Source organism: Xyrauchen texanus, chromosome 37 (genome assembly GCF_025860055.1).
Source record: "Xyrauchen texanus isolate HMW12.3.18 chromosome 37, RBS_HiC_50CHRs, whole genome shotgun sequence".
Classification (NCBI taxonomy): Eukaryota; Metazoa; Chordata; class Actinopteri; order Cypriniformes; family Catostomidae; genus Xyrauchen; species Xyrauchen texanus.
Window position 1 is genome coordinate 13,208,602 of NC_068312.1, and position 26,988 is coordinate 13,235,589.

Sequence of the window (26,988 nt, forward strand, 5' to 3'; positions counted from 1 at the left end):
ATCCAGCTGTTCTGGTGACTCAGGATAGGAGTCCTGAGGTTGAGACAAGGAAACAAATAAAAAGATGTAAGCATAGATGCCATAAAATGTACTGCAGAGTTAGAGATCATGATCACTGTTTCTGGTTCTCGGAGACCCAACTAAAGCAGCCTAATTAGTGGGTTGGAGGATAAATTCAGGTGTATGTCTGACTAAATAGATGAGTCAGTAGTCTAGACTTAAACTGAGAGGGTGTGTCTGCATCTCAACAGTGTTTGGGAGACTATTCCATAGTTTAGGAGCCAAATATGAAAAGGATCTACCTCCTTTGTGGATTTTGATATTCTAGGAACTATTAACAGGCCAGAATTTTATGCATCATGAATGAACGTGATGGAATATAGCGTGACAGAAGATCATTTAAGTATCTAGTGGAGCTAGACCATTCAAAGCTTTGTATGTAGTTAATAGAATTTTAAAATGCTGATGCATTTTGAACCAATTGAAGTTTATTTATTGATCTTGCTGGACATCCTCCCAGTAATGCATTACAATAATCTAGTCTTTAGGTCATGAGCTGATGAATTAGTTTTTCGGCATCAGCAACAGAGAGCATATGCCTTCATTTAGCACTATTTCTGAGGCGTGAAGAATGCTGTGCTACAAACATCTGTAATTTGATTTTCAAAGGACAGATTGTATCAAACATAACACCTAAGTTTTTCACTGTTGAAGATGATGTAACAGAACATCCATCTAGAGTCAAATTATATTTTAGCTGCTTATTTTTAGAGGTTTTTGGTCCAATAATTAGAACCTCTGTTTTGTCAGAATTGAGTAGAAGGAAATTTCTGGCCATCCAATCTTTTATTTAATTGATACACTCTGCTAATTTTGAGAATTGTGAAATCTCATCAAGTTTTGAAGAAATATAAAGTTGTGTATCGCTAGCATAGCAGTGGAAACATATTCCACGTATTCCTGATAATATCTCCCAGGGAAGCATATACATGGAGAAAAGCAGAAGCCCTAAAACTGATCCCTGTGGCACTCCATATTTAACTTTTTGTTTGGTTTGACGATTCCTCATTTACATAGACAAAGTGGTAGTGGTCTGCTAAATATGACCTAAACCATGCTAATGCAACTCCACAAATTCCAACATAATTCTCCAGCCTATTCAAGAGAATGTCGGATCTATCGTGTCTAATGCAGCACTTAGATCTAAAAACTACTAGAAGAGAAATGCAGCCATCAGATCAGATGATAGATAGATAGATAGATAGATAGATAGATAGATAGATAGATAGATAGATAAGACAGATAGATAGAAAGAAAAGACAGACATATAGATAGACAGACAGACAGACAGACAGACAGACAGACAGATAGAATACATACATAGACAGACAGATAGACAAACAGACAGAGATAGATAGAAAAGACAGATAGACAGACAGATAGATAGATAAGACAGACAGACACAAAGACAGACTGACAGACAGATAGATAAGACAGATAGATAGAAAGAAAAGACAGACATATAGATAGACATATAGATAGACATATAGATAAACAGAAAGATAGACAGATAGATAGATAGATAGATAGATAGATAGATAGATAGATAGATAGATAGATAGATAAGATAGATAGATAGATAGATAGATAGGATACATACATACATACATACATACATAGACAGACAGATAGACAGACAGACAGATAGATAGACAAAAGAGACAGACAGTGAATAGATAGATAGACAGAGAGCGGAGAGAGACAAAAAGTGGTGTAACATGTGCCTCTTAGGTTCATTAAAGACCAGAAGTGCTGCTGCATTCTGGATCATTTGGAGAGGTCTAATAGCACATGCAGGAAGGCCTGCAATGAGAGCGCTACAGTAGTCCAGTCTAGTTATGACAAGGCTACTGAACGAGCAGTTGTGTGGCATGTACAGAGAGGAAGGATCTTATCTTCCTGATATTGTCGAAAGTGTAAATCTACATGATCTTGCAGTCTTGAAATGTGGTCAGTGAAATTTAGCTCATCATCAATGGTTACCCCTAGATTTCTGACCGCTTTGGAAGGTGAAACTGAAGTTGGACCCAGCTGCACGGTGATGTTGTGTTCAACAGCAGGGTTGGCTGGAAAGACAAGGAGTTCGGTCTTGGCTGAGTTGAGTTGAATGTGGTGTTCCTTCATCCAGGCTGAGATGTCTGCCAGACAGGCAGCTTATCTCGAGCAGTCACTGTGGTGTCACGGGCTGGAAAGACAAGTAGAGTTATGCGTCATCAGCATAGCTGATAGATAGATAGATAGATAGATAGATAGATAGATAGATAGATAGATAGATAGATAGATAGATAGATAGATAGATAGATAGATAGATAGATAGATAGATAGACAAAGACAGACAGACAGACAGACAGACAGACAGACAGACAGATAGATAGATAGATAAGACAGATAGATAGAAAGAAAAGACAGACATATAGATAGACAGACAGACAGACAGACAGACAGACAGACAGACAGATAGATAGATAGATAAGACAGATAGATAGAAAGAAAGACATGACATATAGCATCAGACAGACAGACAGACAGACAGACAGAGCATCGTGACAGCATCAGACAGATAGATAGCACATACACATATCGACAGACAGATAGACAAGCATGACAGACAGATCAGATAGTTATCACGCATCGCATCGATGACAGACAGATAGATGCAATGACAGATAGACAAGACAGACAGATCGTATGACATATAACAGATGCATCAGCATCAGCATCGACATGACAGTATCAGCATACAGCATCAGCACATGACAAGACAGACAGATAGATAGATAGACAAGACAGATAGATAGTAAAGATCAAGCACGACAGCATCGCTATCGACAGACATCGATCGCATCAGACACGACGCATCAGACGAGACAGATAGAATACATACATAGACAGACACGATCAGACAAACAGCATGGTATCAAGATAGATACAGTACGACAGATAGACATGATCAGACAGATAGATAGATACACGACAGATAGATCACTAAAAGACAGACTGGATCAGACAGATAGATAGTGAAAGAAAAGACAGACATATAGATAGACATATAGATAAACAGAAAGATAGACAGATAGACAGATAGATAGATAGATAGATAGATAGATAGATAGATAGATAGATAGATAGATAGATAGATAGATAGATAGATAGATAGATAGATAGACAGATACGATACATACATACACATACATACAGACAGACAGATAGACAGACAGACAGATAGATAGACAGAAGAGACAGACAGTGAATAGATAGATAGACAGAGAGTGAGAGAGACAAAAGTGGTGTAACATGTGCCTCTTAGGTTCGATTAAAGACCAGAAGCGCTGCTGCATTCTGGATCATTTGGAGAGGTCTAATAGCACATGCAGGAAGGCCTGCAATGAGAGCCGCTACAGTAGTCCAGTCTAGTTATGACAAGGCTACTGAACGAAAGCAGTTGTGTGGCATGTACAGAGAGGAAGGATCTTATCTTCCTGATATTGTCGAGTGTAAATCTACATGATCTTGCAGTCTTTGAAATGTGGTCAGTGAAATTTAGCTCATCATCAATGGTTACCCCTAGATTTCTGACCGTTTGGAAGGTGAAACTGTAGTTGGACCCAGCTGCACGGTGATGTTGTGTTCAACAGCAGGGTTGGCTGGAAAGACAAGGAGTTCGGTCTTGGCTGAGTTGAGTTGAATGTGGTGTTCCTTCATCCAGGCTGAGATGTCTGCCAGACAGGCAGCTGATCTCGAGCAGTCACTGTGGTGTCGCTGGGCTGGAAAGACAAGTAGAGTTATGGTCATCAGCATAGCTAGATAGATAGATAGATAGATAGATAGATAGATAGATAGATAGATAGATAGATAGATAGATAGATAGATAGATAGATAGAATAGACAGACAGACAGACAGACAGACAGATAGATAGATAGACAGACAAAGAGACAGACAGATAGATAGATAGATAGACAGACAAAGAGACAGACAGACAGACAGACAGACAGATAGATAGATAGATAGATAGATAGATAGATAGATAGATAGATAGATAGATAGATAGATAGATAGGATAGATAGATAGATAGATAGACAGACAAAGAGACAGACAGACAGACAGACAGACAGATAGACAGACAGATAGATAGACAGACAGACAAAGAGACAGACAGACAGACAGACAGACAGACAGATAGATAGATAGACAGACAAAGAGACAGACAGATAGACAGACAGACAGACAGATAGATAGATAGATAGACAGACAGACAGACAGACAGACAGACAGATAGACAGATAGATAGATAGATAGATAGATAGATAGATAGATAGATAGATAGATAGATAGATAGATAGATAGATAGGATAGATAGATAGACAGACAGAGACAGACAGACAGATAGATAGATAGATAGATAGATAGATAGATAGATAGACAGACAGAGCAGACAGCAGTTGTGATAAAGAGCTGAGGCAGATGGTCAGCATTGAAGTATTAGTAGACAGTTAGATATTTGCTGTACATACACACAGCTGCACATACACAGCCAGTGAATTTATTTCTGATTAGTTGTTTTTGCAGCTTGTTAACCATGTAATTACAGAGTAAGGTGTAAGTTCTTGTTACACAGCCTCTGCTCTGGCAATACTGCTATCAAGTCTACGTCCATGCCAATTGAGACCCTTTGAATTGTACGAATTATGAACAGTGGATATTGCAAAATCAGACTGTGCAAACTAAAAGTGATATTTTGGCCCAGAGAATCAGCATTCAATGCCGCACCTTAGGCACCACGCGTATTTGTGAACATGCAGATTTTATAAATAGCCTATATGGGCCAGTTGAATGGACAGCCTCTATGCGTCTCTCATCCGTGTCTAGAAAGCACTTACAATTAAATGAATTGGTTACTGTTATTAATGTTAGTTATTAGTAGTAGTATTATATTTTCTGATTATCCTTATAAGTCCATCACTAAGGTTTTGTTATTGTATAATTCCACCTGAATTATTCACTTCAATACATAGCCGCAAATGAATGACATTGAAACATGCAACAGTACATCCTAGATGTAAAAAACTCTTTGATCATTTGTGAGCACTTTTCCATAGACTCACATTGCATATACCTTAAAAGTGGGGGAAACAATAAAGGGCCAAGGAGTACGCTTTTAGGTCAGCTGTGTTGGTTACTGAACGACATGGATCGCTCCCCAAACTTTGCACACACAATCGGGTCTTTCCAACTTGTGAAACATATTACACTTTTTGTGTGTGCCTGCAGGCCCAGGGGAACATTATTTTATTATAGTAATAATATGCTTAACATAGCCTGATTCTATTACTGTTAAATGATTATATTGCACAAGCATACTTAATCAACGAGCTGCTCCTAAACTTGTACACACACAATCGGGAGCCTCCTCACATGAGAAACATATTACACTTTTTGTGTGCTCCAGCCCCATGGGAACCCGTTTTATTATAGTCAAAATATGCTTAATATAGTCGAGCCTATATAAAGCCTCTGTAGAAAGGAGTAACGCTTTTAGGCCGTATGCTGGCTGGCTACTTCTAATCGCAGCCACTCGCTCCCAAACTTTGCACACGCTTATCGGGTCTTTCCACTCCAGAAACATATTACACTTTTTTGTGTGTCCCGCGCGTTTCCAGGGGAACCCCTCTCTATGATTACCGTGATAAATATGCTTTAATATGGTCGTGGGCCATAATATAAAAGCCTCCTGTGAAAGGAGCACGCTTTAGGCCGGCCAGGTTGGTTACTTAACGTGCGATCGCTCTCAAACTTTGCACACACGCCTATCGGGTCTTTCCACTCCACGAAACATATTACACTTTGTGTCCCGCCCCAGTGGAACCGTTACCACATTTATGCTTAATATAGCGCATGCTTAATATGGAGGGTGGTGGTGGTAGTGGGACTCAAAGCGCATCACTGGTAACTGGGAAGGTTGCTGGTCTGATCCCCACAGCCACTACACATTGTGTCCTTGAGCAAGAGCTAATTTAACTCCAGGTTGTTCCGGGATTGTCCCTGTACTACTGCACTGTAAGTCGCTTTGATAAAAGCGCTCGCCAAATGCATAAATGTAAATGCCTCAATTTCTGCTTGGCACCGCTGAGGTCGCACAAAAGAGGCTGCCGCTAGCATGTCAGGGAGTCACTTTACCTGATCGAGCCACCACAGACTGTGTCTGACCGCGATGGCTACCTGTCGGTGCATCAGCAAAAAATGTGGCTTTCATCCCTATATCCCATAACCTAACCTAACTCTTCAACATAACCAACTTCTAAGCTAATAAAAGTCAAGTGTATCATCAAGGCACCATGCTTACGCAAATTAAGATTGCATCACTTTATTCATCTTTAACTGTAAACTTAACTAACTTCTGAACATGACACATTTCCAAACTAAATGCAAGTCACACTGATCAAAAAGACACAACATTTACACAATATAGAGCAAGTTAGACCGTAGGAGAAGTCTGTATTTGAGTCTAAATCAAAACTCTTAAGACCGATCGAGGACAAAGCCAATCAGACAGCTAGAGGATCACATATAGAACACGTGATACAACGCTTAAAAAAAAATCGACCAACGGAACCAAAGTTAAAGAAGATGGCGCGGTTTGCCATCGGTGGTTTTATCCTCTGTCCTGCTCTGGCCTGACCGGTGGCTGCCACGGGCCCCTCAAAACACTCCACTCAAACCTACGCCGATCGACTCCAACGCTCCCAAACGCGCTCCTAGCACGGTCCCCTCGACGCCACCGACGCCAGCTGGGAAACCAACCACGCTGTCAATTCCGCTACAGCACGCACCATATATAACGCGGGCTATAGCTAAGCCCCGAGATCTCCGCCGAGCCGCATTCCCAGAGTCACGGGCCAATGCTGGTCTTCTCGCAACCCCCAGGCCCACACCGCCAGCACCTTCAGAACAGCAGCCACCCACAGACAAACATTTTTCTATAGACTGACATTAGATGGACTGACACGCCTCAGCGGGCTGCGCTATTACCACGCGGCTGGTGGTTGGGAGCAGAGGGATTCAAGGCTTTAAGTTGCATTTTTAAACTTTTGAAGGGTCGCTATAAATGTAACTCCAGCGCTTCCCTAGACGCTTACAATTCGGAGATTCGCTGGTGGATTGTTCCTTCAATTCCATTCCTTGAGTTTTCTGCCGTCTTAAAAAGGCTTCTAGCGTGAAAAACCCGCCGCGAAACCACAAAGTTACAATGAACTCACTGGAGTCTGTAGCCATTTCACGTATCGCTATTTACGTTATTGTTTTAAAGCTCCTCTTGTCACAATAAAATTCTTTACCATCCCTTCACTTGTGAACTCATTTCTAAAATGCAACGGTTATCCCAAGCTTCACCAAGCTGGCAGAGGTGTGGGACCTCAGCTCACGATACTTGACTTGACTTGGACTTGACCTCGACCTAAGTCACTAATTGATGACTCATACTCACCTGATAGAATTAAAAAGACTTGCATGACTGACTTAGACTTTGACAGCAATGATTGCAACTTGACTCTGGACTTCAGTCGCCTGACTTGGAAATACTTATACTTTTTAAAACCAAAGATAAGAGTTGTATAATTAAAAATGTGCAGTAAATCAACGATTAATTTCCCAAATAGATCGGTCTATTTGATTTTCAAATCTGCATTTCAACGCTCCATATTCAACCAATCAGCTTCACACGAAAGCTGGACCAAGTTTGAAGATCGCGTACGCCGATTTATGGTCACTAGGGACACAGCAAAATTATACCAAAGGTGATAAGTAATTGGGATAGTATTGAATACAGCTGAAAGGCAACGTAAAAGGATTACACATGTAGAACCTGTGGTTACAAAATTACAGACACCTCGTCGGCTGACGCCCAATTTTGTGGTGGAATCTGGAAAACCACAGACAGAGGTAAGTTGATTTACAGGCTAACAAAGTTCGCAGTATATTGAACCAAGCAACTTTACTGCGGCCTGGTAGCATAACGCTTTATAGCAATTGGTGTAATGGACAAAATCTCCTCGCGGTTATTACCCCTGCTGTGCTAATCGATAAAGTAACCATTTATTGCATCACAACAAGCAGGCTTTTTATGGTAACCGGTTAAAAAATGTGCATAAACACACTCATTCTTTGCGACGTGTTGGTCCTCCTCTCGTGTCACACGCCAGCTATATTTATTTAATTATAGCTGGTCAGGGTTCTAAAAATCACAATCCGACCATTTACCTCCGGCCTCTATGCCACTTTTACAGTATAGAACTCGTGATATGCAACTTAAACGCCCTGCCCTAGCCACCGCCTGGTATTATTTCAGATTTCACTCACCAGTTCAGCACGCTCAGCCGCCCTTCACAGCGTGTTTATAGTAAAAGCTTGGTTTGCCTTAATGTGTGTCCAAAGATAAGATCCATGTATCATCTTTATTACCCTCTTTGGTCTTTACAGGTAGATATCGATAAAAAAAAAGAAAGATAAAATTAGATTTTTAAATTAGAAACTTCTAGATAAAATTAGTATACATTTACTATAGTAATTAATACTCTGACACTAATTTGGGCAAAGCGCACTAATGACTTCTTTAAGACTTGAAGCTAAAAGTTGACGATTTGTAAATTGACTTGACTCTGACTTGGGACTTGGCTCTGCCTTGACTTGGGACTCTGGACTGCCTTGACTTGGGACTTCAACTGCCTTGACATGGGACTTGACGACTTACATTTGTGACTTGGACAAAACAATGACTGGTCCCACCCTGCAAGTTGGACACGTGGAGAGCTGCAATGTCAAGTCACTTTTTCTGGTTGACTGTAACTTCTATATTATGTCTTTGACGGGCATAAAAACAAAAAAATCATTGAAAAGTCAAAAAATGCTTTCATTGTTCAACCTTATATTATTTTTATTATTTATTATTATTTTTTTGGCTGTTCATGTTCTGCAATTTTGGACACAATTTAATGTAAGACCTTGGCATGATTATTAATAAAAAATAAATTAAATAAAAAATAAAAAAAAGTTATCTTTATGAAATCTGAATTGATGTGTGTTATTGTAATCGATGACTCAGCTTAGTGAACCGCTGAATGGGCTTTATTGATTTCGCGAGATTTCATTTCAAAGGGCAAACGCCTCTAACAAGTGTGAGTCATCTCATTATCGGGGCAAGATCTCGATGCCGCTTTTATTCTTAAAGTTTTTCAAGTCCTTCGTTATTTTCTGATGCATTTGTTTTTGGAACAATTTCTTTAATAGGCTATATTTACTGGACTCAAGTCTGCTCTGCTCACGAACACAATAATCTCCTCCTCACAAGCATGCCCCGATAAGTTTCATGAAATGATAATAATAATAAAGGATTGAGTTTATCCCACCCAACAATTCCTACAAAACATTTCAGCCGCTTTTGTGAAAAATGCGCTCATTACCACGCCTCCATTACAGTCGATTCATGCAAATCTTAAAGGCGTGCATGTGACATTTTTAAACCACTCACAACCTACGCAGTAAAAGACTCTTTCTACCTTTTCAGCTTACATTTCCATTGCTCTCTTCTTCTGTTCATCTCTCCTCGCTACATGAATGCAGACGGAATTCTGAATTCGATGATACCAAGCTTGGCAAAATCGACCGGATCGGCCCTAAAGATTTATCTGTGAAACAATCCAGCCAATCAGATCTCGACTATGCAAATGAGGGTGGACATAATGAGGGTGGAAGTCGCTTTTACCTCTATACCTACAGACTTTTAACCCCAGAGGGCTAGGGGTTAGGTCAACTAGTGATTTAACTCCAACCAACCCCAGCTGACTGGGGCTAACCCTAGTGGACTGATGGAGAATTACACTTTACTACTTACAAATTTAAACCTATGCAATATTTGAAGTAGTTTATTTTCAAAAACATTTGTTTTCTAACAAAAATATCCTTCTGCTATTTGTTTTTCATTTATTTCCATTTTGGAACATATCTTGATCAAATTAACTGACTCAAAAATACTCCTCACATACAAGCAAAAGAAATATTGTGAATATCATAATACGATAAAAAAAAAGCTTAAAGTTACTATTTAAAGCTTTGCCAGTTAGTTAATTAGTTACATAGAGACACACAAACCAGACACAGACAGAGACAGACAGGACAGAGACTGATAGATAGACAGAGAGCATGCACAGACATGATAGTCAGTCAATTTTATCTCTGTGATACGCCTTTTCACAACACACATCACTGCTTCAAAAGCAGCTTTACAGAAGATCAGCATTAACAGACGATAAACTGTAATGTCTGATGAATCATCATTGGCAATAGATAAAATAACATTCTTAATCGGTTTAAAAATAATTAAATAATAATTGTATTAATAACCCCAGTGAGCAAGCTGTAGGCGTACTGTGGCAAGGGAACACAAAACTCCATAAGTATGGATTAATGGAGAAAATAACCTTGGAGAAACCAGACTTATGCAGGCCAGTTCCCCTCTGGCTAACATCATGAATTATACTGTAAATATTACTGTGTATAGTTAAAATCATGGTTTAAAATTATTAAACTAAGTAAGGGTTATGGGTCATTGTTTAAACATTGATTGTGTTTGAACTGTAAGATTAATGACCACAGGCTTTGAAGTCCATCTAGATTAATTGCAGAAGTTCACATAGATGCAATTGTCCTTGTTAATTGGCTGATGAAGGCTTTTGTTGGCAATAGCTAGTCTATGCATTCCATTTCAAGATCGTAGTCCATCAATAGACCGAGGTGATGCAGGTTGAGTTGGTATCAGTTCATCCTCTGAAGTCCATCATAATAGACCGAAGTGATGTTTGGCTGGCACCGCTGCATTTAGTCATCATCATTCAGCTGACTATGAAGCAGTGGAGTCCAACACTAAGCAGGAATGGTGCTGGATCCAGCCGGATTCTGGTGACCTCAGGATAGGAGTCCCGAGGTTGAGACAAGGAAACAAATAAAAAGATGTAAGCATAGATGCCATAAAATGTATTGCAGAGTTAGAGATCATGATCACTGTTTCTGGTTCCGGAGACCCAACTAAAGCAGCCTAATTGTGGGTTGGAGGATAAATTAGGTGTATGTCTGGCTAAATAGATGAGTCGCTAGTCTAGACTTAAACTGAGAGGGTGTGTCTGCATCTCTAACAGTGTTTGGGAGACTATTCCATAGTTTAGGAGCCAAATATGAAAAGGATCTACCTCCTTTGTGGATTTTGATATTCTAGAACTATTAACAGGCCAGAATTTTAGCGATCATGAATGAACGGATGGAATATAGCTGACAGAAGATCATTTAAGTATCAAGTGGAGCTAGACCATTCAAAGCTTTGTATGTAGTTAACAGAATTTTAAAATGCTGATGCATTTTGAACCAATTGAAGTTTATTTATTGATCTTGCTGGACATCCTCCCAGTAATGCATTACAATAATCTAGTCTTTAGGTCATGAGCTGATGAATTAGTTTTTCGGCATCAGCAACAGAGAGCATATGCCTTCATTTAGCACTATTTCTGAGGCGGAAGAATGTTGTGCTACAAACATCTGTAATTTGATTTTCAAAGGACAGATTGTATCAAACATAACACCTAAGTTTTTCACTGTTGAAGATGATGTAACAGAACATCCATCTAGAGTCAAATTATATTTTAGCGGCTTATTTTTAGAGGTTTTTGGTCCAATAATTAGAACCTCTGTTTTGTCAGAATTGAGTAGAAGGAAATTTCTGGCCATCCAATCTTTTATTTAATTGATACACTCTGCTAATTTTGAGAATTGTGAAATCTCATCAAGTTTTGAAGAAATATAAAGTTGTGTATCGTCAGCATAGCAGTGGGAAACATATTCCACGTATTCCTGATAATATCTCCCAGGGGAAGCATATACATGGAGAAAAGCAGAAGCCCTAAACTGATCCCTGTGGCACTACATATGGACTTCTTTTATGGTCATTTTGTTTGTTTTTTTGCAACTCAACATTCTTTTGTGTTCCATGGAAAAAGAAAAAACATACAGGTTTAAAACATCACAAGGGTGAGATATTAAGTTATGACAAAATGTAAATTATTTGGTCAACTATTCCTTTAATATTCTATATTTGCCCCATATATAGAATGGTTTTAAAATTAGTGTAATTAACTGCATACATTTTGGTTGCTAGTCACAGCAAACAGCTATATTAGGACTACAAACAACAAAATATAGTTATGGCCACAAATTTGAGAAGTGCTGCGTTTACGCAGTGTTCAAATATCTATGTGTGGCATATGTCTAAAAACAGTCTGTGTACAGATTAATTGTCTGTTGCACACCTGTACAGGTATGCATGTAGTATATGTATGTGTGTGTCTCACCTGATTCAGACAGGTCCCTCAGTGAGGAGCTGAGAGCAGTGCGTTTGAGGCCCTCTCCTGGGGAATAGTTGTCATCCAGACTGGGCCTGCCCATAGTGCCATTGACCACTTCATTCTTGACCCCACCCACTCCTCCACCCATAATGCTGTTGGTGAGCAGGCTGGGGCGCATCACACCCTTCTGCTTCTCCAGCTCAGCTGCAGGAGAAACAAGAGTGGATAGCACAATTTAGATGAAAAATGTGTGGAATAACATGTCCTAAGCATGCGCAACATGTCAAGTTTCCAGCATCAAGTTTTTTTCCTGTCCAGACTGAAAGTGAAAATGCTGCAAAATCCATATCAAAATCACTTATAATCAGTAGAACACAACTGATGTTAAATATACAGTTTCGTGGAGTCAATGTTTTAAATCAAAAGTAGTGGGGCCAGAATGATGAAAAACGTTTGGTTGATTTATGAGAACAGCAGGGGGTGCTGTACTCACACTCCACTCTGTATTTCTCCATTTCCTGCACCTCTGCAATGCTCTCCCTCAGATCACTGACAAACCGTGTGCGATCCTGTTGACTGGGAGCTGTGAACACAATCAAAACTTTACGCTCGCCACCTGGGTTTGCTGATGTTAGTCTGACACCATGAGGGTAGTCTGGGAGAGAGAAAGCGAGGGAAAGAAATAATGTTGGTTATTATAATTCACAGTTTATCAGACATTTTCAAGTCATGCTTGGGTAGTTTGAATATGACCCTGCTTAGTTTATAAATCTGTTTTTAATGAGAAAGATATAAATGAACCTTACAGGAGTTTTGAAACATGTGAACCTGCATTTCCACCAGAGGGAAGGACTGTCTGAAACTGTATGTGACAGAGGTCTTCTTCTTCTGGAAGATCTTGGTAACCTGATAATATAATAACAAAGAAAAAATGGGATAAGGTATTTTGATTCTGTAAACTTTACGGAACATATCTGTTATAAAGAGGTGTCGGTAATATTGGTTGAGTGATTGACAGTATTACCACAATCAGATCATTGAATAGGAAGACCTCTCTCTGGTGGACTCCAGACCTCTGAGGACGGTTGGGGTCTGGGACTTCATAGAGCTGACAGCAGCACACCAGCCTGCGGTGAGGCAGAGACAAAACCTACACACAGAGAGCAGACATTCACATTTAACTTGGAATTGCATTACAAATACATCATTAGACAGGTAGCAAAGTATTATTTCAAACCTACAAATAAAAAAAATTTGTTTTTTCTTGCTAGCTATAAAATACAATGTAGGCTAATATAAGAGTTTGAAAAATGTCTCAATAGTACTAACAGGTTTCTTGCCCACTATGACTCTCTCCACTGCTTGGACTTGAGAAACATGATCATCATTGGTCCTCAGTTCCCACTTCTGAATGCGATGGTAGATTCCAACTAGTAAGTCACGTGGGATGTCCTGACCATTATCTACCCCTGAGAGAGAAATCAAGAGAATAAGAAGGAATCATGGTCTATGTTTGTGGCCGTACACTTAAAAGAGTGAGTGGCCAACCAAACTAGCCTGTGTGTGAATGCAGAGAAAAGAGAAAGAGATTTAAAGATCACCTCGCAGGTTCTTGATGAAATCATCCAGCTTCATCTTCCTCTCTGCTTTGATGTTGGGGCTGTACATGTCTGTATTGAGGAGGATAATGGCAAAAGCCAGGATGAAGATTGTGTCTGGGTTCTGGAACTGTCTCACCAGTGCTGGATTACAAACGCAGTACCTCTGACTATGAGATAAAGAGAGAAAAATGCCATTTGAGTGACAAAAAATTATTTGGACATATACGCCATGCTTAAAAATGCTAGGACAATTGTGTGAACCTCATATACTAAAATGACCTCGGGACCAGTGGCAAAAACTAAAGTAAGCTTGGAGAAATAGTCTAGCAACACTGTTTCTAGATACCAGTTGGTTTAATCATTTTGTTATCTTTATAAGCAGGGCCATTTCTAGGCATAGGCGAACTAGGTGGTCATCTAAGGTGCCACCTGCTGATGTGCGAAAGAGGAGGCCGCTGCCGCTGCCGCATATCCAACCACCCCTCCCCTGATGGGGGCGCCAACTGGGAACTTGCCTAGGGCGCCAGAATGGTCTGAAAAGCCCCTGTTTATAAGTGTGATTTTTGGTAAATAACAGAAACGTTCACCCTTACATACCTGAAGGCCTCAATAAGTCTTTCCACTTTCTGGGCCTCTCCCTGCACTTTTATCTGAGCCTGGAACTTCCTCAGAGCGTCATCGAGATCCATTCCGGAAAAGTCCATTTCATCCACAACACAGCTGAGTAAAAAAAAAAAAAAAAGAGTATGGAATCATGTGGCATGTCTAAAAACTGTATGTATGTTCATGTTAAATCCAGTATCCACCCAAGATAAATTAAATAAAATTAAAATAGGTATCCCTCTTTGACAATAACAATGTCCCAGTTGTGACAGAAATGCTTGGAAAATTGTGTTTTGGGGTCTACATTTGTCTTTAGAAGCATTTCAAGGGTTTGTATTTAATATTTCTTCTTTATTTATCTGTGTAGTGTATTGAAGATCATTAGCTATTTAAAATTGAAAACATTTCACAAATTAAGCCAATGACAAATGATCAGAAACGAAATGCAGTGTCTAAATACAATACTATGTTATTGCATAAATTACTGCATTTTAAAGAACTTTAAAACATTTTCTAAAGATATTTTTAAAGTTAAAATTCAATGTAAACTTTTGTCTTTATTTAAAAAACTCTTGACCATTAAACCTAGCTCCTGAAGTCTGTATTGTGTGAACTCACTCCAATACATCTTTGTTGAACTGCTTCTGCCTGTTGCCAAGAAACTCTCCAATCATCTGTCGACTCAGGCCTTTTCTCTCCAAGATGAAGCGAGCGATGCCCACTGGTGTGTCTGAAACAAAGCCCTTCTCAATCAAGTACTGGATACCCTTCTCTGGCTTCCTGCAGTACAATAAAACAACAATACAGTTGTAAGGACAAAGTTGAATTGAAGTGTAGCAGAAATGTGATCATTTAGCAAAATAGGGCAGAGAATATTTTTTTGCAAACTGCACATAATGATTAATTTTAATCAGGTCTTATTCAGACCCAATAACAATATTGTTTCCTTAATTCTATCATTTGGATGGTAGGACTAGGCGATATGGACAAAAATATTTTCACAATATTTTTTTTCTTCATATAATTCAATATCGATATTTAAGATGGATTGCTGAACGGCAATAAGCATCACCAGAAGAAGAAACACATTCTTGACTGTGAGTGCTTCTCAATCGGAAGGTTGCAGCCTAGTTTGGCTGGATATCTTGGCTGCTACTTCATCAAGAACCTTCGAAGGCCATCTGAATTGAAGACCCTTGGAAGGCAGCCTCGTTTCGCAGCCTTCGTTCGCTATATTTTGGAGAATGCATTAAGTGCATAATTTGCAGTCTTCAATCACTCACAATCCCTTGCACATGTCCCAATTTCTTAAAAATAAAATTGATAAATGAGTCTTTCAATGTTCTATTGAACGACTGTGTACTGTCCTGGTTTCTTCCTTCATATCTACAAAGAATTGTAGAGGATCAGCACAATTTCCACAACTGTCATCTTCAATGTTGCTTGTTTTCTCTTCAAGTTTTCGCACCATGACCATGGAGGCAGAAACCTTTAGGATGTAGCTGTGTGCACTTACTAGATCATCTCATTCTAGTGCTGAATGCTGAGGAAGAGCCTAGCCTACAGCGTCAGAAGGCTTGGTCTAGGATGGACACAGCCTAACTAGGCTGCAGCCTCCTGTTTGAGAAGCACCTTGTGACAGCACTATGGATCATGAAAAAACATTTAACTAAATAGTACATAAATAAGCAGCAATGGTTTTGATGTCAGAGTTGCTGTTGTGTTCAGTGGATAGCTGTATTTCATTGTAATTCCAGGCTTGTTTGGTATACAAAAAGATCAAATTAGCCGGATAGCTAACGGCTACCGAGCCACATTGCTGGTTTCCATGACAGCAGGGTTATGTAACTGATAGCCTGCTAATAATTACTAACAGGCTGATTTAATGACTGTGATTCAGTTCGCTAGTTGTGTGTATAACTTGCAGAACTACTTGCATTTTTAGCGACACATACCTGATCCCATCATCTCAATGTAGAACATAGGCTAAATATAAAAAAATTACTTAAAATTACCCCCCCGATAAATATTGATATAGTTTTATCCCCCTGCTCTACTGGACGGTTTCAGTGTATAAAGTCAGTTACCTTTTGGCCATGTACACACTACAAAGTCTCAGGAGTGACAACTGCATTTAAATGCGGGAGAGAATCAACAAAATTATCATTCCGTGTGTACAGAATACAGGAGTGACTCCCACAATTGTGCCTGTGAATCATGAATGCCACAAGTTTAATCCATTTTTGTTTGCTGTTTTTGAGCAAAGAGATTAACCACGAGAGATGTATTGTCATCTGACAATGTTTAGTTAACTGCCGTTGACAGAATCGCAGTGTTTCGCCATTAATCATTGCATTAACAATGGTTCTGTATACAATGCGTGGGATTTTTGAAAATGCTGTTGCCACTAGTTAATTTGGTTGTAGAATGTGGATGTCACTCCCGTATTTTACTGAACGGTGTGTGTACATAACAGAATTAAGCACTAAAAGTTGAAATGACAACCGAATTTAGTTGCAGTGTATGTGCCCTCTGTTTACACAGGACTACAGGTATAGTTTATTATAAACATGTTCCACTAATGTTTTGTCATATATTGGAAAAGTATATCTGATCATTTTATCATTTAAAACCTAACACACTTTTTTGTGACATGTTTTGATATAAAAGTGTGCCAGTGCGCCATCTTTAAAAAAAATGCCACTTGGATCAGTGTTTTGTTTTTTAAAGTCACCACATTCATACATTTTTAAATGTGGCTTAAGTTTTCAAATATGTTTTGGGGCCACAGTGAAATGCAGAGTTTCATTTTCTCTTACTTGTTGAAGAGATTCAGTCCGATGCGATACTGTCTTCTCTGTACCACATCATTGTTAAAGGCAGGAGAGTCCCAGCTGTGTCGGCTTTCTCTCTGGTAGGTCTGTTTTCCTAGAGGGGGCAGTGGCTCTCTTAGACTGTCCCTTGATGAGGAGCCTGAGCTGCAATTAATGGTCTCATTCGAGTTTGTGGTGGAGTTTAGCGAGTCATTATCACCATCTGAGCAGCACTGCTGCTCCAGGCCATCAGAGGGCATCGGTGCTGAGGAGGAGGATGAAAGAGGCGTGGCCGGGGGCTGTTGAGGTGAGGAAGAGGATGAGGGGGTGTCAGGATACTGGTGATGGTGGTGGTGATGATGGTGGTGATGATGAGCCATGTGGTGTGGGATATGTGATGGTAGCGATCTGCTACCTGGACGCGTTTGACCTTGCGCGGCTGTCGAGGATATTGCATGAGCATTGGGGTTGTGTTTTAGTGTCCCTTGAGGCGACCCTCCCCCTGTGTCCTGCTCGTAAACTAGTTGTCTATTAAGGGAACCTCGGTCTGAGCGGTCACTCATGTCCACTGAGCTATCGCTAGGTGGTTCAATTGTAAGGAGCGGTAAGTGTCCTCCCCGTAAACGGTAATCGCGACATTCTGTGCAAGGTGTGCTTCGACGACTGTTGCTGCTCCCTCCCCCTTCTGTGTCACGGCTGTCTTCCCTACCGCCTACCCCGCATCCAACACCCCCCCAGAACTCGGTGTCCGTGCTGCTAGGTGCTCGGTCTAGGGACAGCGGTGAAGAAGGTAGTCCGTCGTCCATGTAGAGTGTGACGTCGCTGTAGGAGGTGGCTGTGCTATCCTCGTGCATGCTCAAACCTCCAGTACCTCCTCGATCCCTGTCTCCAAGGCCTCTGCGGAGGGATGCATGGCTGTTGCTGCTCCAGATGCACTCTCCAAAGTCATCCACAACAGCACTTCCATCCCCTATGCCTTCCTGGGAATCATTTCGCCGTGGTCGACATGTCAGGGCATCATCAATGGAGTCGGCCAAGGACTTCACCTTCAGTAAAAAAAAATAGAGATTGTATTCTTAGGAACCACAGGATATGAGACTTTCAAAGCATTATCTTATCATGATTTTACAGATTCTGAGAAGTCCCAATCTGCTTATAACAAACTTGCTGTAATACGAAAGAATTTACACAAACCATTCATTTAACCAGAAGTCCTATCCAGATGCGATGTGATTAGGTTCCAGTGACAAGCAATTTTCTGTCCACACTGAACGGGATAATGTAATAATTGGCAGGATCACAGCCAATCAGAATAAATTTGAGAAGCAGAATTTTGGACCAATGAGATTTCACAGTGGGTGAGGCTATTCAGTGCTGCAGAAATCTAAACCAAGCAATCAGTAATATGTAGTGTTGCTTGTTGCTTGTCGCTGTTGTGGCTGGTTTGGACAAAAACTGATTAACATGAAAGAGATACCTTGTAACGCTTGCCGCCTTATCATGTCATGTCTGGTTAGGCCATTGTGTAAGGACAGCACATTCAAGTTTTGGAGATTAAGTTAGTTACAAAACCTGATGTGGACACCAGTAGACTAGCATCCACCATCCACAAACAATATTTGCTGGTGACCAGGTTTGCTGGTATTTTCAGCAGGGTAAATACATGCTTAATCACCAAAGACCCTTTATATCTATGAGGAGTTTAGACATAGTCAAACTGAATACTAACTTGTTTAGAGAAGGAGTCCTCTAGGTGAGTGTACTCTGGCCGTGGGGAGCTTGGCTCTGTGGTGCAGGTTGGAGAATGGGGAGGACCCATTCCTGGACTGTGACTGTAGTGAGTCGGGGTGGGCAGTTGAGGGTGCCGGTCATCAAACGAGTACTGCAGTCGCATGTTGGAAAGGATAATGCGGCGTGTCATCCGGCTCTCAGAAGCTGAGCTGCGCAGGCGCTCAAAGTTCTTGTTCATGCGATATTGACGGAACGCTGTCTGGATGGTGCGTGCTGCTCGTCTGCTCACGAAGTAACCTCCATATTTCTTCTCCAACATCTCCACCTGCACAGCGACAGCTACATCAGTTATATTTGCTTGAATTGAATGTGATTTTATTTGGATCAGTATATAATTCAAATCTTTCTGGTTGTAGCTGGTCTCCCAGTCTGGTCTGACAGATATGTTTGCTGGTTTTGAAGGGGTTTTGGGCAGTTGTCAGCTGGCGAGGCTGGGAGACCGGCTAGACCATCTTAAACCAGATAAGAATTGCAAATCACCTAAGGCTGGTTTAAGATGTTTGTTTTTTTCTTCAGCAGAGTTCTGTACAGCCCAATAAATCTTTGGCTAGTTGTATGTCTTACCTTCTTGTCTTGTAGGTCTGTAGAGAGCTCATAGTTGTCCGATAAAGCTTTGCACCTCTTGTTCTCCTCTTCCTCTTGTTTACGTAGGGCCAGGCTAGCTGGTTGGTTACGTGTACGCTGGGCCCAGGCAAGGCTGGCTGTGCTTGGAGGGGCCACAAAAGGCACCCGGGGTCCTGGGGGGCCACAGCTGTTGTTCCCGTAATGGTCAGAGCTGTGTATGTAAGGAGATTTACTGCAGGAACTGTCTGAGAAGGGACGTGAATCTGAACCCTGGGTTTCCACCTCACTGAATGTGAGTGGGTGAGAGAGAGAGAGAGAGAGAGAGAGAGAGAGAGAGAGAGAGTAAGTCTGAGAGAATAAGTCTGAATTTGTGACGCCCCCATAATGAGAGGATAAGATAAAAATCAAAAGCAATTCAGGAATTCATGGCACTGTTCATTTTCCACTGACTTGGCATATTGACTTTCAGGAAGTCTTTTAACAGGGCAAATGTCCCAAACAAGCCCCAAGCTTTCCAAGAATTATCACATAATCAAAAGTAAAGCCTCCTGGAAAATGAGAACCATTCTAGTTACAATTATAATAGGTAAATTACAAGTCATGTATTGTAGATACCTCAGTAAGAGATCTGGTTCCTGCATCAATGATCATAGTTTAATATATAAAAGATATGCACACATTATGTTCTATCTGCAACTTTAATGAGACTTGAAATGCAGCACTTGAAATGCAGTGGTGAATTTTATGTAAAAATGAGATCTGTGTTTAGCTTAAGATGCTTAGTTTGCCTTTTGTATCTGTTATGTGAAAGGTTTTGGCATGTAAATGGCACATGTATGGCATCAAATTCAGGCACCTCGTCTTTCTACCACTGTCATGCATCTCCTGTTCCTCACAACACAACATCTACCATTAGTGACTCACTTATCCTCCAGGGTACCAGCAGAGAAAAGGTTTGATTGATGCACACATAATGGCATACAATGGCATACTCATTTATTACCTAGACTGTCACAGTCTAATTTGTCCCTCCACAGTTTCATAATGAACCAAAAATATTTCTACACTTCTCATACACACACACACACATGCATGCACGCACGCACACACACACACACACACACACACACACACACACACACACACACACACACACACACACACACAGCAACAATCACATCCACATCAAACATCCCACCACTATCAATGCGATTTGTACACTTTCTGAAGAAAACATGAGTGGTGCTTGTTGCTATGTTGTTGCTCAGATGCTTTGAGTGGGTTTTGCTATGTGGTTGCAAGGGCGTTGCTAGGATGTTCTGGGTTGTTGCTTACTGACCCTTTTCAAAAAAGCCCACCTCCTGGCCTCTATGATATTCTGGCCCCTAGATATGCCTCGAGTCCCCCCATCAATGTAAATCTTAGGGATTTCTTTACAGGCATTCATGTCATAGCAGAAATGTGCAGGACAAGTTACTTGCCAAGTTTATTACTTACGGCGAGGGGTTTGTTCAAATCGCTAACCCTAAATATGAGCATTAATAGTGATGCTTGCCCACTTAAATAAGAATTCAAATAATAACAACTAACAGGAACACGGGTCAGTCAGCCCAGAGCAGAGGTGTTGACCCTTAGGATTGCCATGGGAAACACAACATCATGTGATCTGCACACATAATCCTGACACAGCTTTCTGACAGGACAGTGTGTGGGTAAATGTGAATCACTGTAGGAAACTTCCTGATCTGTATGACTAAGTTAGAGTAGGTTATTGGAGACAAGATAATCTCATCCAGTGCTCATGCACTGCAATTTAGACATCTTGCAGAACTATTGTAATTTTGTAATATTGTAAATTATTTATAAATCTCTCAAGCCCACACAAAGACACCACAATGAATGCATGCAATCTTTGCTGTTTACAACATGTAACAACAGGTAACCATTTCACACCTGTCCAGATAGGACTAGCATGAACAAATAGCACAATACCCCCTGCCAGCCTCTATTGTAAATTGGAAAACTGAGACGGCAGCCAAACAGGGTTATAACACAGAACAGAAGATGTTAAGCTTAAGAGCCCTATCAATAAAACCTGGAAAATTTTACTGTACACTTACCACATTTACTGAAAACACATCAATATGCACATGAACCCACACACAAGCACATCCATTCTGAGAATAAGAGGAGGTTTCACTTCCTTAATCTCCAAATTTGGCAAACGGTTGCTGAAAATGTCTGGAATTCACCAAGTGTTTAACTTTGTGGCTTTGGAGTCGTTTTGCTGTTATGACCGACTGTCAGGAGGTCACCAACACATAGTCACATGGCAGTACTTCACCCCTCCCTCCTCCCATTCTCTCTCCTACTCCTCTCTATTTACACACTGGTGTAATTTGCCCAAGTCTGTGACTTGGAAAGAGTGACCGGATATGCACAGTAACTGAAGGCAGTGTTTCTGGCCCAGTCATATCCCTTGAATGTTTTCACTTGTGGTCTTCTTCATATTAGATTATTCTAGAAGACCTTGCTGCATTTGATTCAGATGTTTGTGTTGATTACATATGGAAATGTCAATTTCTTTGCTGTTTGCCCCCTCTGTTGTTCTGCGCTGTATTTTCCACCCCTAATATGGGTGGTTTCCTGTATTTGTATGGAGCTGACAAAAGATTCAAGTGGAGGAAGGAAGATACAGCATGTTCTTTTTGAGCCGCACTGTGGCAGTTTTACCCATAGGACACAGAGATCACAAATGAGATCTCTTAAAAATCATTTTTCTTCTAGACAACATGGGACATACTGAAAATTTCATCAGAAATGCGCCGTCTCTATAAATGACATATCACTCTTGGCGCATTTCAATATGTTACTGAATAAAAGTGTCAAATATCATACATTACTATCGCACTGTTCCGTCAAGCAAATTGGAACTCTATCTGAAAGCAGAGCAGACTTTTGTCTTTGTTCATTGTTCTTGTTTGTGCATGTGTTGGTATACAGGTTGTTTCTCTTAACTGCAACAATAGTGACAGCGTGACACAATTTAACTAGAGTCCAGGGTCTGTTTGCAACTGACAGATAGCCTGGCTAGCTATCTGAAAGCAAATTTTAGTTTCACTATCAGTGCTTAGTGTTTTTGTTCAAGTATTCTCAATCATGTAACTGCTTTCTTTGAAAATCTTGTTTGTAAGATAATATCACATTGCCATGGTATAAAATAGCTATTTGAGATGCAGGAGCAGCTACACAAAGATGCTATCTGCTGTCTGTCACTGTTCAAACATAGACAGTATTATACTTTACATAGGTAAATGGACTGGTTTCCTAGTTTAGCTTAACGGAGTGTGTATGTTATTTTATGTTGTGGTCTTTCAGAGTCATTCCCATATGATTTGTTAGTCTAGCAGAGATGTCTCTTTACAATAGTATGGGTTCATAGCCTGACTTATAAGCACTATATAGCAGTATTATGTTCTCAAAAATGATATTTCTCAAATATTGTAAATATTACTATGTATTGTCCTGATTTGAGATTCCTACTTGTGTGTCCTACTTTTTCCCATTCTCATTCAGTTTCCTGTCTCCACTCTCAATGTTTCCATTAATACTATTTATAATAATAAATACAATTAATGTAAATGTTGAATTCCTCACAGTGATTTGGTCATGGTTGATTTTAGAGAAAGGTTTGATTGGGTCAAATTAAACACGGTTTTACAAAAGAAATCTTGTAGTAACCATTTTCTTATGCCATAGTTTTGATAAAATTAACCACAGTGTTACTACAGTAATATGGTGTTAATATAGTAAAAATGTTTGTGGTTACTATGATTTTACTACAAAATATAATGGTGATAATATGGTTACTGTAGTAGGGTTAGGGATAGCTTTAGGGGTAGAGTCAGGGTGTCTATGGAAAATAAATAAACACAATAAACACACTGCAGTATTGCCCCTATATATTAGTATTTAATTAAAATTTATAAGTATTATAATTTTATCATAACATATACTAACCATATATATGTTAGTATTAGATTAGGGGTGCAAAGAGCATCTAACACTTGTCTCTTGCTAGCCTCTGCCTTTAGTAAAATAGTACTGAGACGTTTCACTGTTCGTAAAACTCAACCAGAAATGCTGTTTTATTCTGGGAATGGTGATAAAACATCTGCTCATAAATTGTTTTGGAAGCCAACCTCCATCTTTTCTACATTACTTCTGCCTTTCCCTGTTCCTCCTACACCGCACACACACACACACACACACACACACACACAGATTTGTGAGTGAGGGAGGTAGGGACAGTTGCTAAGTGACAGTTGCCGTGAGACACCGTGGGAGGTGAGGCAGTCATTAGAGATTGTGTTGCTATAGATACAGAGTACTACTACTGTAACAGTGGGTGTTGGTGGATATATTGCTGGTTGTGAGATTGTTAGTATTACAATGCATGATATTAATTTACTGTAACTCTATTCAAATACACCTAATTAAGCAACACCTCGTTCCAAAACAAAGGTTTGTGCAACAAGGAAATATAAATGTTCAATTTGCGTAATTAAAACCAACAGTATTCAAAACAGTTCTTCTGAATAAAACCAAACCTTGCGATTGAAATTTAAAGATTATGTACAGGTGTTATCTAACTCTTATCAAGGATGTAAAAAATAGACCTGAGTCAAGAATTCAATGTGAAATGCCGCAAGCAACCAATTTTACTTCTGTAATCTGACAAAGAAAACACAGTGGTGGGGAGTACATGTAGTTAACTAAAAGTAAAGATGCTACTAACTTTACTACATTTTCAGTAGTGTGGCAGTAACTCTGCTCAATAGTTTAGATTTTCTTGTAACTAGCTACTTTTTCAAGGGAGTGGTTGTGGAGGTGAGTCCGTGGTCCAGAATATCCACCTGAGATAGATTGTGTCTAAATACTGCTTCTATGTTCACAGTGAGAGTCAGGGGAGTTAAAAGATGGCCCAGTCCACCGAAAGGGGGAGAGCTGATCCTGAGCACAGTGTGTGTGTGTGCTATGAAAGCTTCACTGTCTGGCTGAAAAGCAGCAGTTTTACGTTTGCCACTGAAATGCATTATATTTGTTGAGTTGCATTCAGAATGTGTAAATAAACTCTTGTGGTTCGCTGAAGCCATTTGATCCAAATACCAATGTCTGGTACAATGGTGCCGTAACCCGGGAAAAGGAGGAAGCGGGAGATGGCTTCAGCGATCCATTTGAGTTTATTTACACACTCTGAACGCAACTGAATGCAAACATAAAACTGCTACTTGTCAACCAGGCAGTGAAGCTTCCGTAACACATACACACACAGATTGTGCTCGTCTGGGACGTCTTTTATCTCCCCCGACTCTCACTGTGAACATAGAAATGGTAATTAGCCACAATTCATCTCAGGTGGATGTCCTTACCACTTTCTCTCTTCCCACACAGGCGCTCGACAACGCCCTCACCTCCACAGTGCTCTAGCACCACAAAACATAACATTTGTCACATATTGTGAATGCAGCATTGTGATTACCAAATAGTAATCAAATAAATAAATTTACTAATTTTCTCACCCTCATGCATCCCAGATGCGTATTAGGGATGCACCAGTACCACTTTTTCTCTTCCGATCCGATTCCGATATTCGCTAATAGATTAAGTAAAGTTATGACATCTCTTATATATTTAGATCAGGTGGGCTTTATTTGAGGCCATAGCTCTTCTGACAACATTAGGTCAGTGGTGAATGTTCAGACTCTGGTCGCTGCCATCTCACTTGACGATAAAAAGACATTTGATATGGTAGAATGGGATTATCTTTTTAAGATTTTGGAAATATATGAGTTCTGGAGTACTTTTATTGGATGGATTAAGTTACAGATTAAGATTACGGATATAGACACCCTGTAGCGGCCATACAATTGTATGGATTAATTTCAGATTATTTCACTCTGGATAGTGGCACCTGGAAGGGTTGCCCTCTTTCCCCATTATTGTTCTGTCTTGCCCTGGAACCATTAGCAGCCACGATAAGAAAGGAGGATGATTTTCCAGGGGTGTTGGCGGGAGGTGTTGCGCATAAGCTTCTGCTTTACGCAGAAGATATTTTATTATTAATCTCTGACCCTACTAGATATATGCCTTGTCGCCACAGAATTATTAATTCCTTTTTAAATTTTCAGGATAAAGAGTTAATTGGTAAAAATCCGTAGCTTTGGCTTTGACACCATACTGCCTAGTAATGGCTTTCCAGCCGGGAGCCTTCCAGTGGCCCAAACAGGGCATTAAGTATTTGGGTATTTTATACCCAGCAAATTTGTCTGATTTAGTTATAGTTCATTTTGACCCTTTAATAAAAAGATTTTGAGGAGAGTGGGCTGTGGTTCTAAAAAAACGTCAAGACTGCATCTAGAGACGCAATGCAATTCAAGATTTTACATCGGCTCTATTTTTCTTATCGGCACTCTAGATTGTAAAGGCTTGGTCTTAAAGATACACACACCTGCTAGCGATGCCATTCAGAGGATGGAGACATAACCCATGTCTTTTGGGGGGGGGTGTTGAGATTCAGGAGTCTGGTGTGTGATGTATTAGGCACTTGGGTATAATTTTGCCCCACACTCTGTATTTTGGGTGATGGGGCAGTCATTGACATTGAAAACAGGCACATAAAGAGTTGGGAGTCATGATCACCAGACAGATCACTTTAAGGGGCTACAGGTCGGCTGAAGCTCCCTCATTTCAGGAGTGGTACTCGGAAATGGGAAGGGTGGCGGCCTTTGAGGAGGTGTATTTTAGTAGAATGGGGAAGTGCAACGGGTTTGTGGAGAAATGGGACAGGTATATTTAAGTTATGATGGGTCATTATTTTTATTATATTTTTTATTTGTTTATTTATTTATAAATATTTTGTGTGTGTGTCTTTATAATTTGCGACCACTATGATGTTTTGGGGGCCAGGGTGGGGTTGGGGATTGGGAGGGGTAAAGGTTGATTCTGTGTATATATGCTTTTTTTTCTGTGTTTATTTATAAGAATCAATAAAAAAAATTCTGAAAAGCACAACATTGACCTACATTGTCTGTTACCTCTCATGAGGTCTTGTTTAGAAAGAGGTTTAAATTATAATGCACAGTAAATGTCCTCTACCTTTAGTACACTGAAT

At 40.1% G+C, this 26,988-nt stretch overlaps 1 protein-coding gene across 6 annotated transcripts in view; it reads right to left on the bottom strand.

Annotated features, from left to right (window-relative positions):
* The window catches only part of LOC127630917 (IQ motif and SEC7 domain-containing protein 1-like), a 107,943-nt gene that overhangs the window by 4,865 nt on the left and 76,090 nt on the right, over nt 1-26,988 (bottom strand). For 5 of the 6 annotated variants that reach the window (XM_052108788.1, XM_052108786.1, XM_052108790.1 and 2 more), the window contains exons 2-12: nt 19,815-20,100; nt 19,189-19,515; nt 17,466-18,505; nt 15,265-15,426; nt 14,641-14,763; nt 14,044-14,210; nt 13,772-13,911; nt 13,467-13,592; nt 13,249-13,348; nt 12,936-13,097; nt 12,449-12,646 (exon numbers count right to left, since the gene is read on the bottom strand). In XM_052108788.1, coding sequence (XP_051964748.1) covers nt 12,449-12,646; nt 12,936-13,097; nt 13,249-13,348; nt 13,467-13,592; nt 13,772-13,911; nt 14,044-14,210; nt 14,641-14,763; nt 15,265-15,426; nt 17,466-18,505; nt 19,189-19,515; nt 19,815-20,100 — 2,831 coding nt within the window. Of the gene's footprint in view, nt 1-12,448; nt 12,647-12,935; nt 13,098-13,248; nt 13,349-13,466; nt 13,593-13,771; nt 13,912-14,043; nt 14,211-14,640; nt 14,764-15,264; nt 15,427-17,465; nt 18,506-19,188; nt 19,516-19,814; nt 20,101-21,934; nt 22,135-26,988 lie in introns of those variants that run through there. The other variant, XM_052108791.1, reaches the window with a different exon arrangement.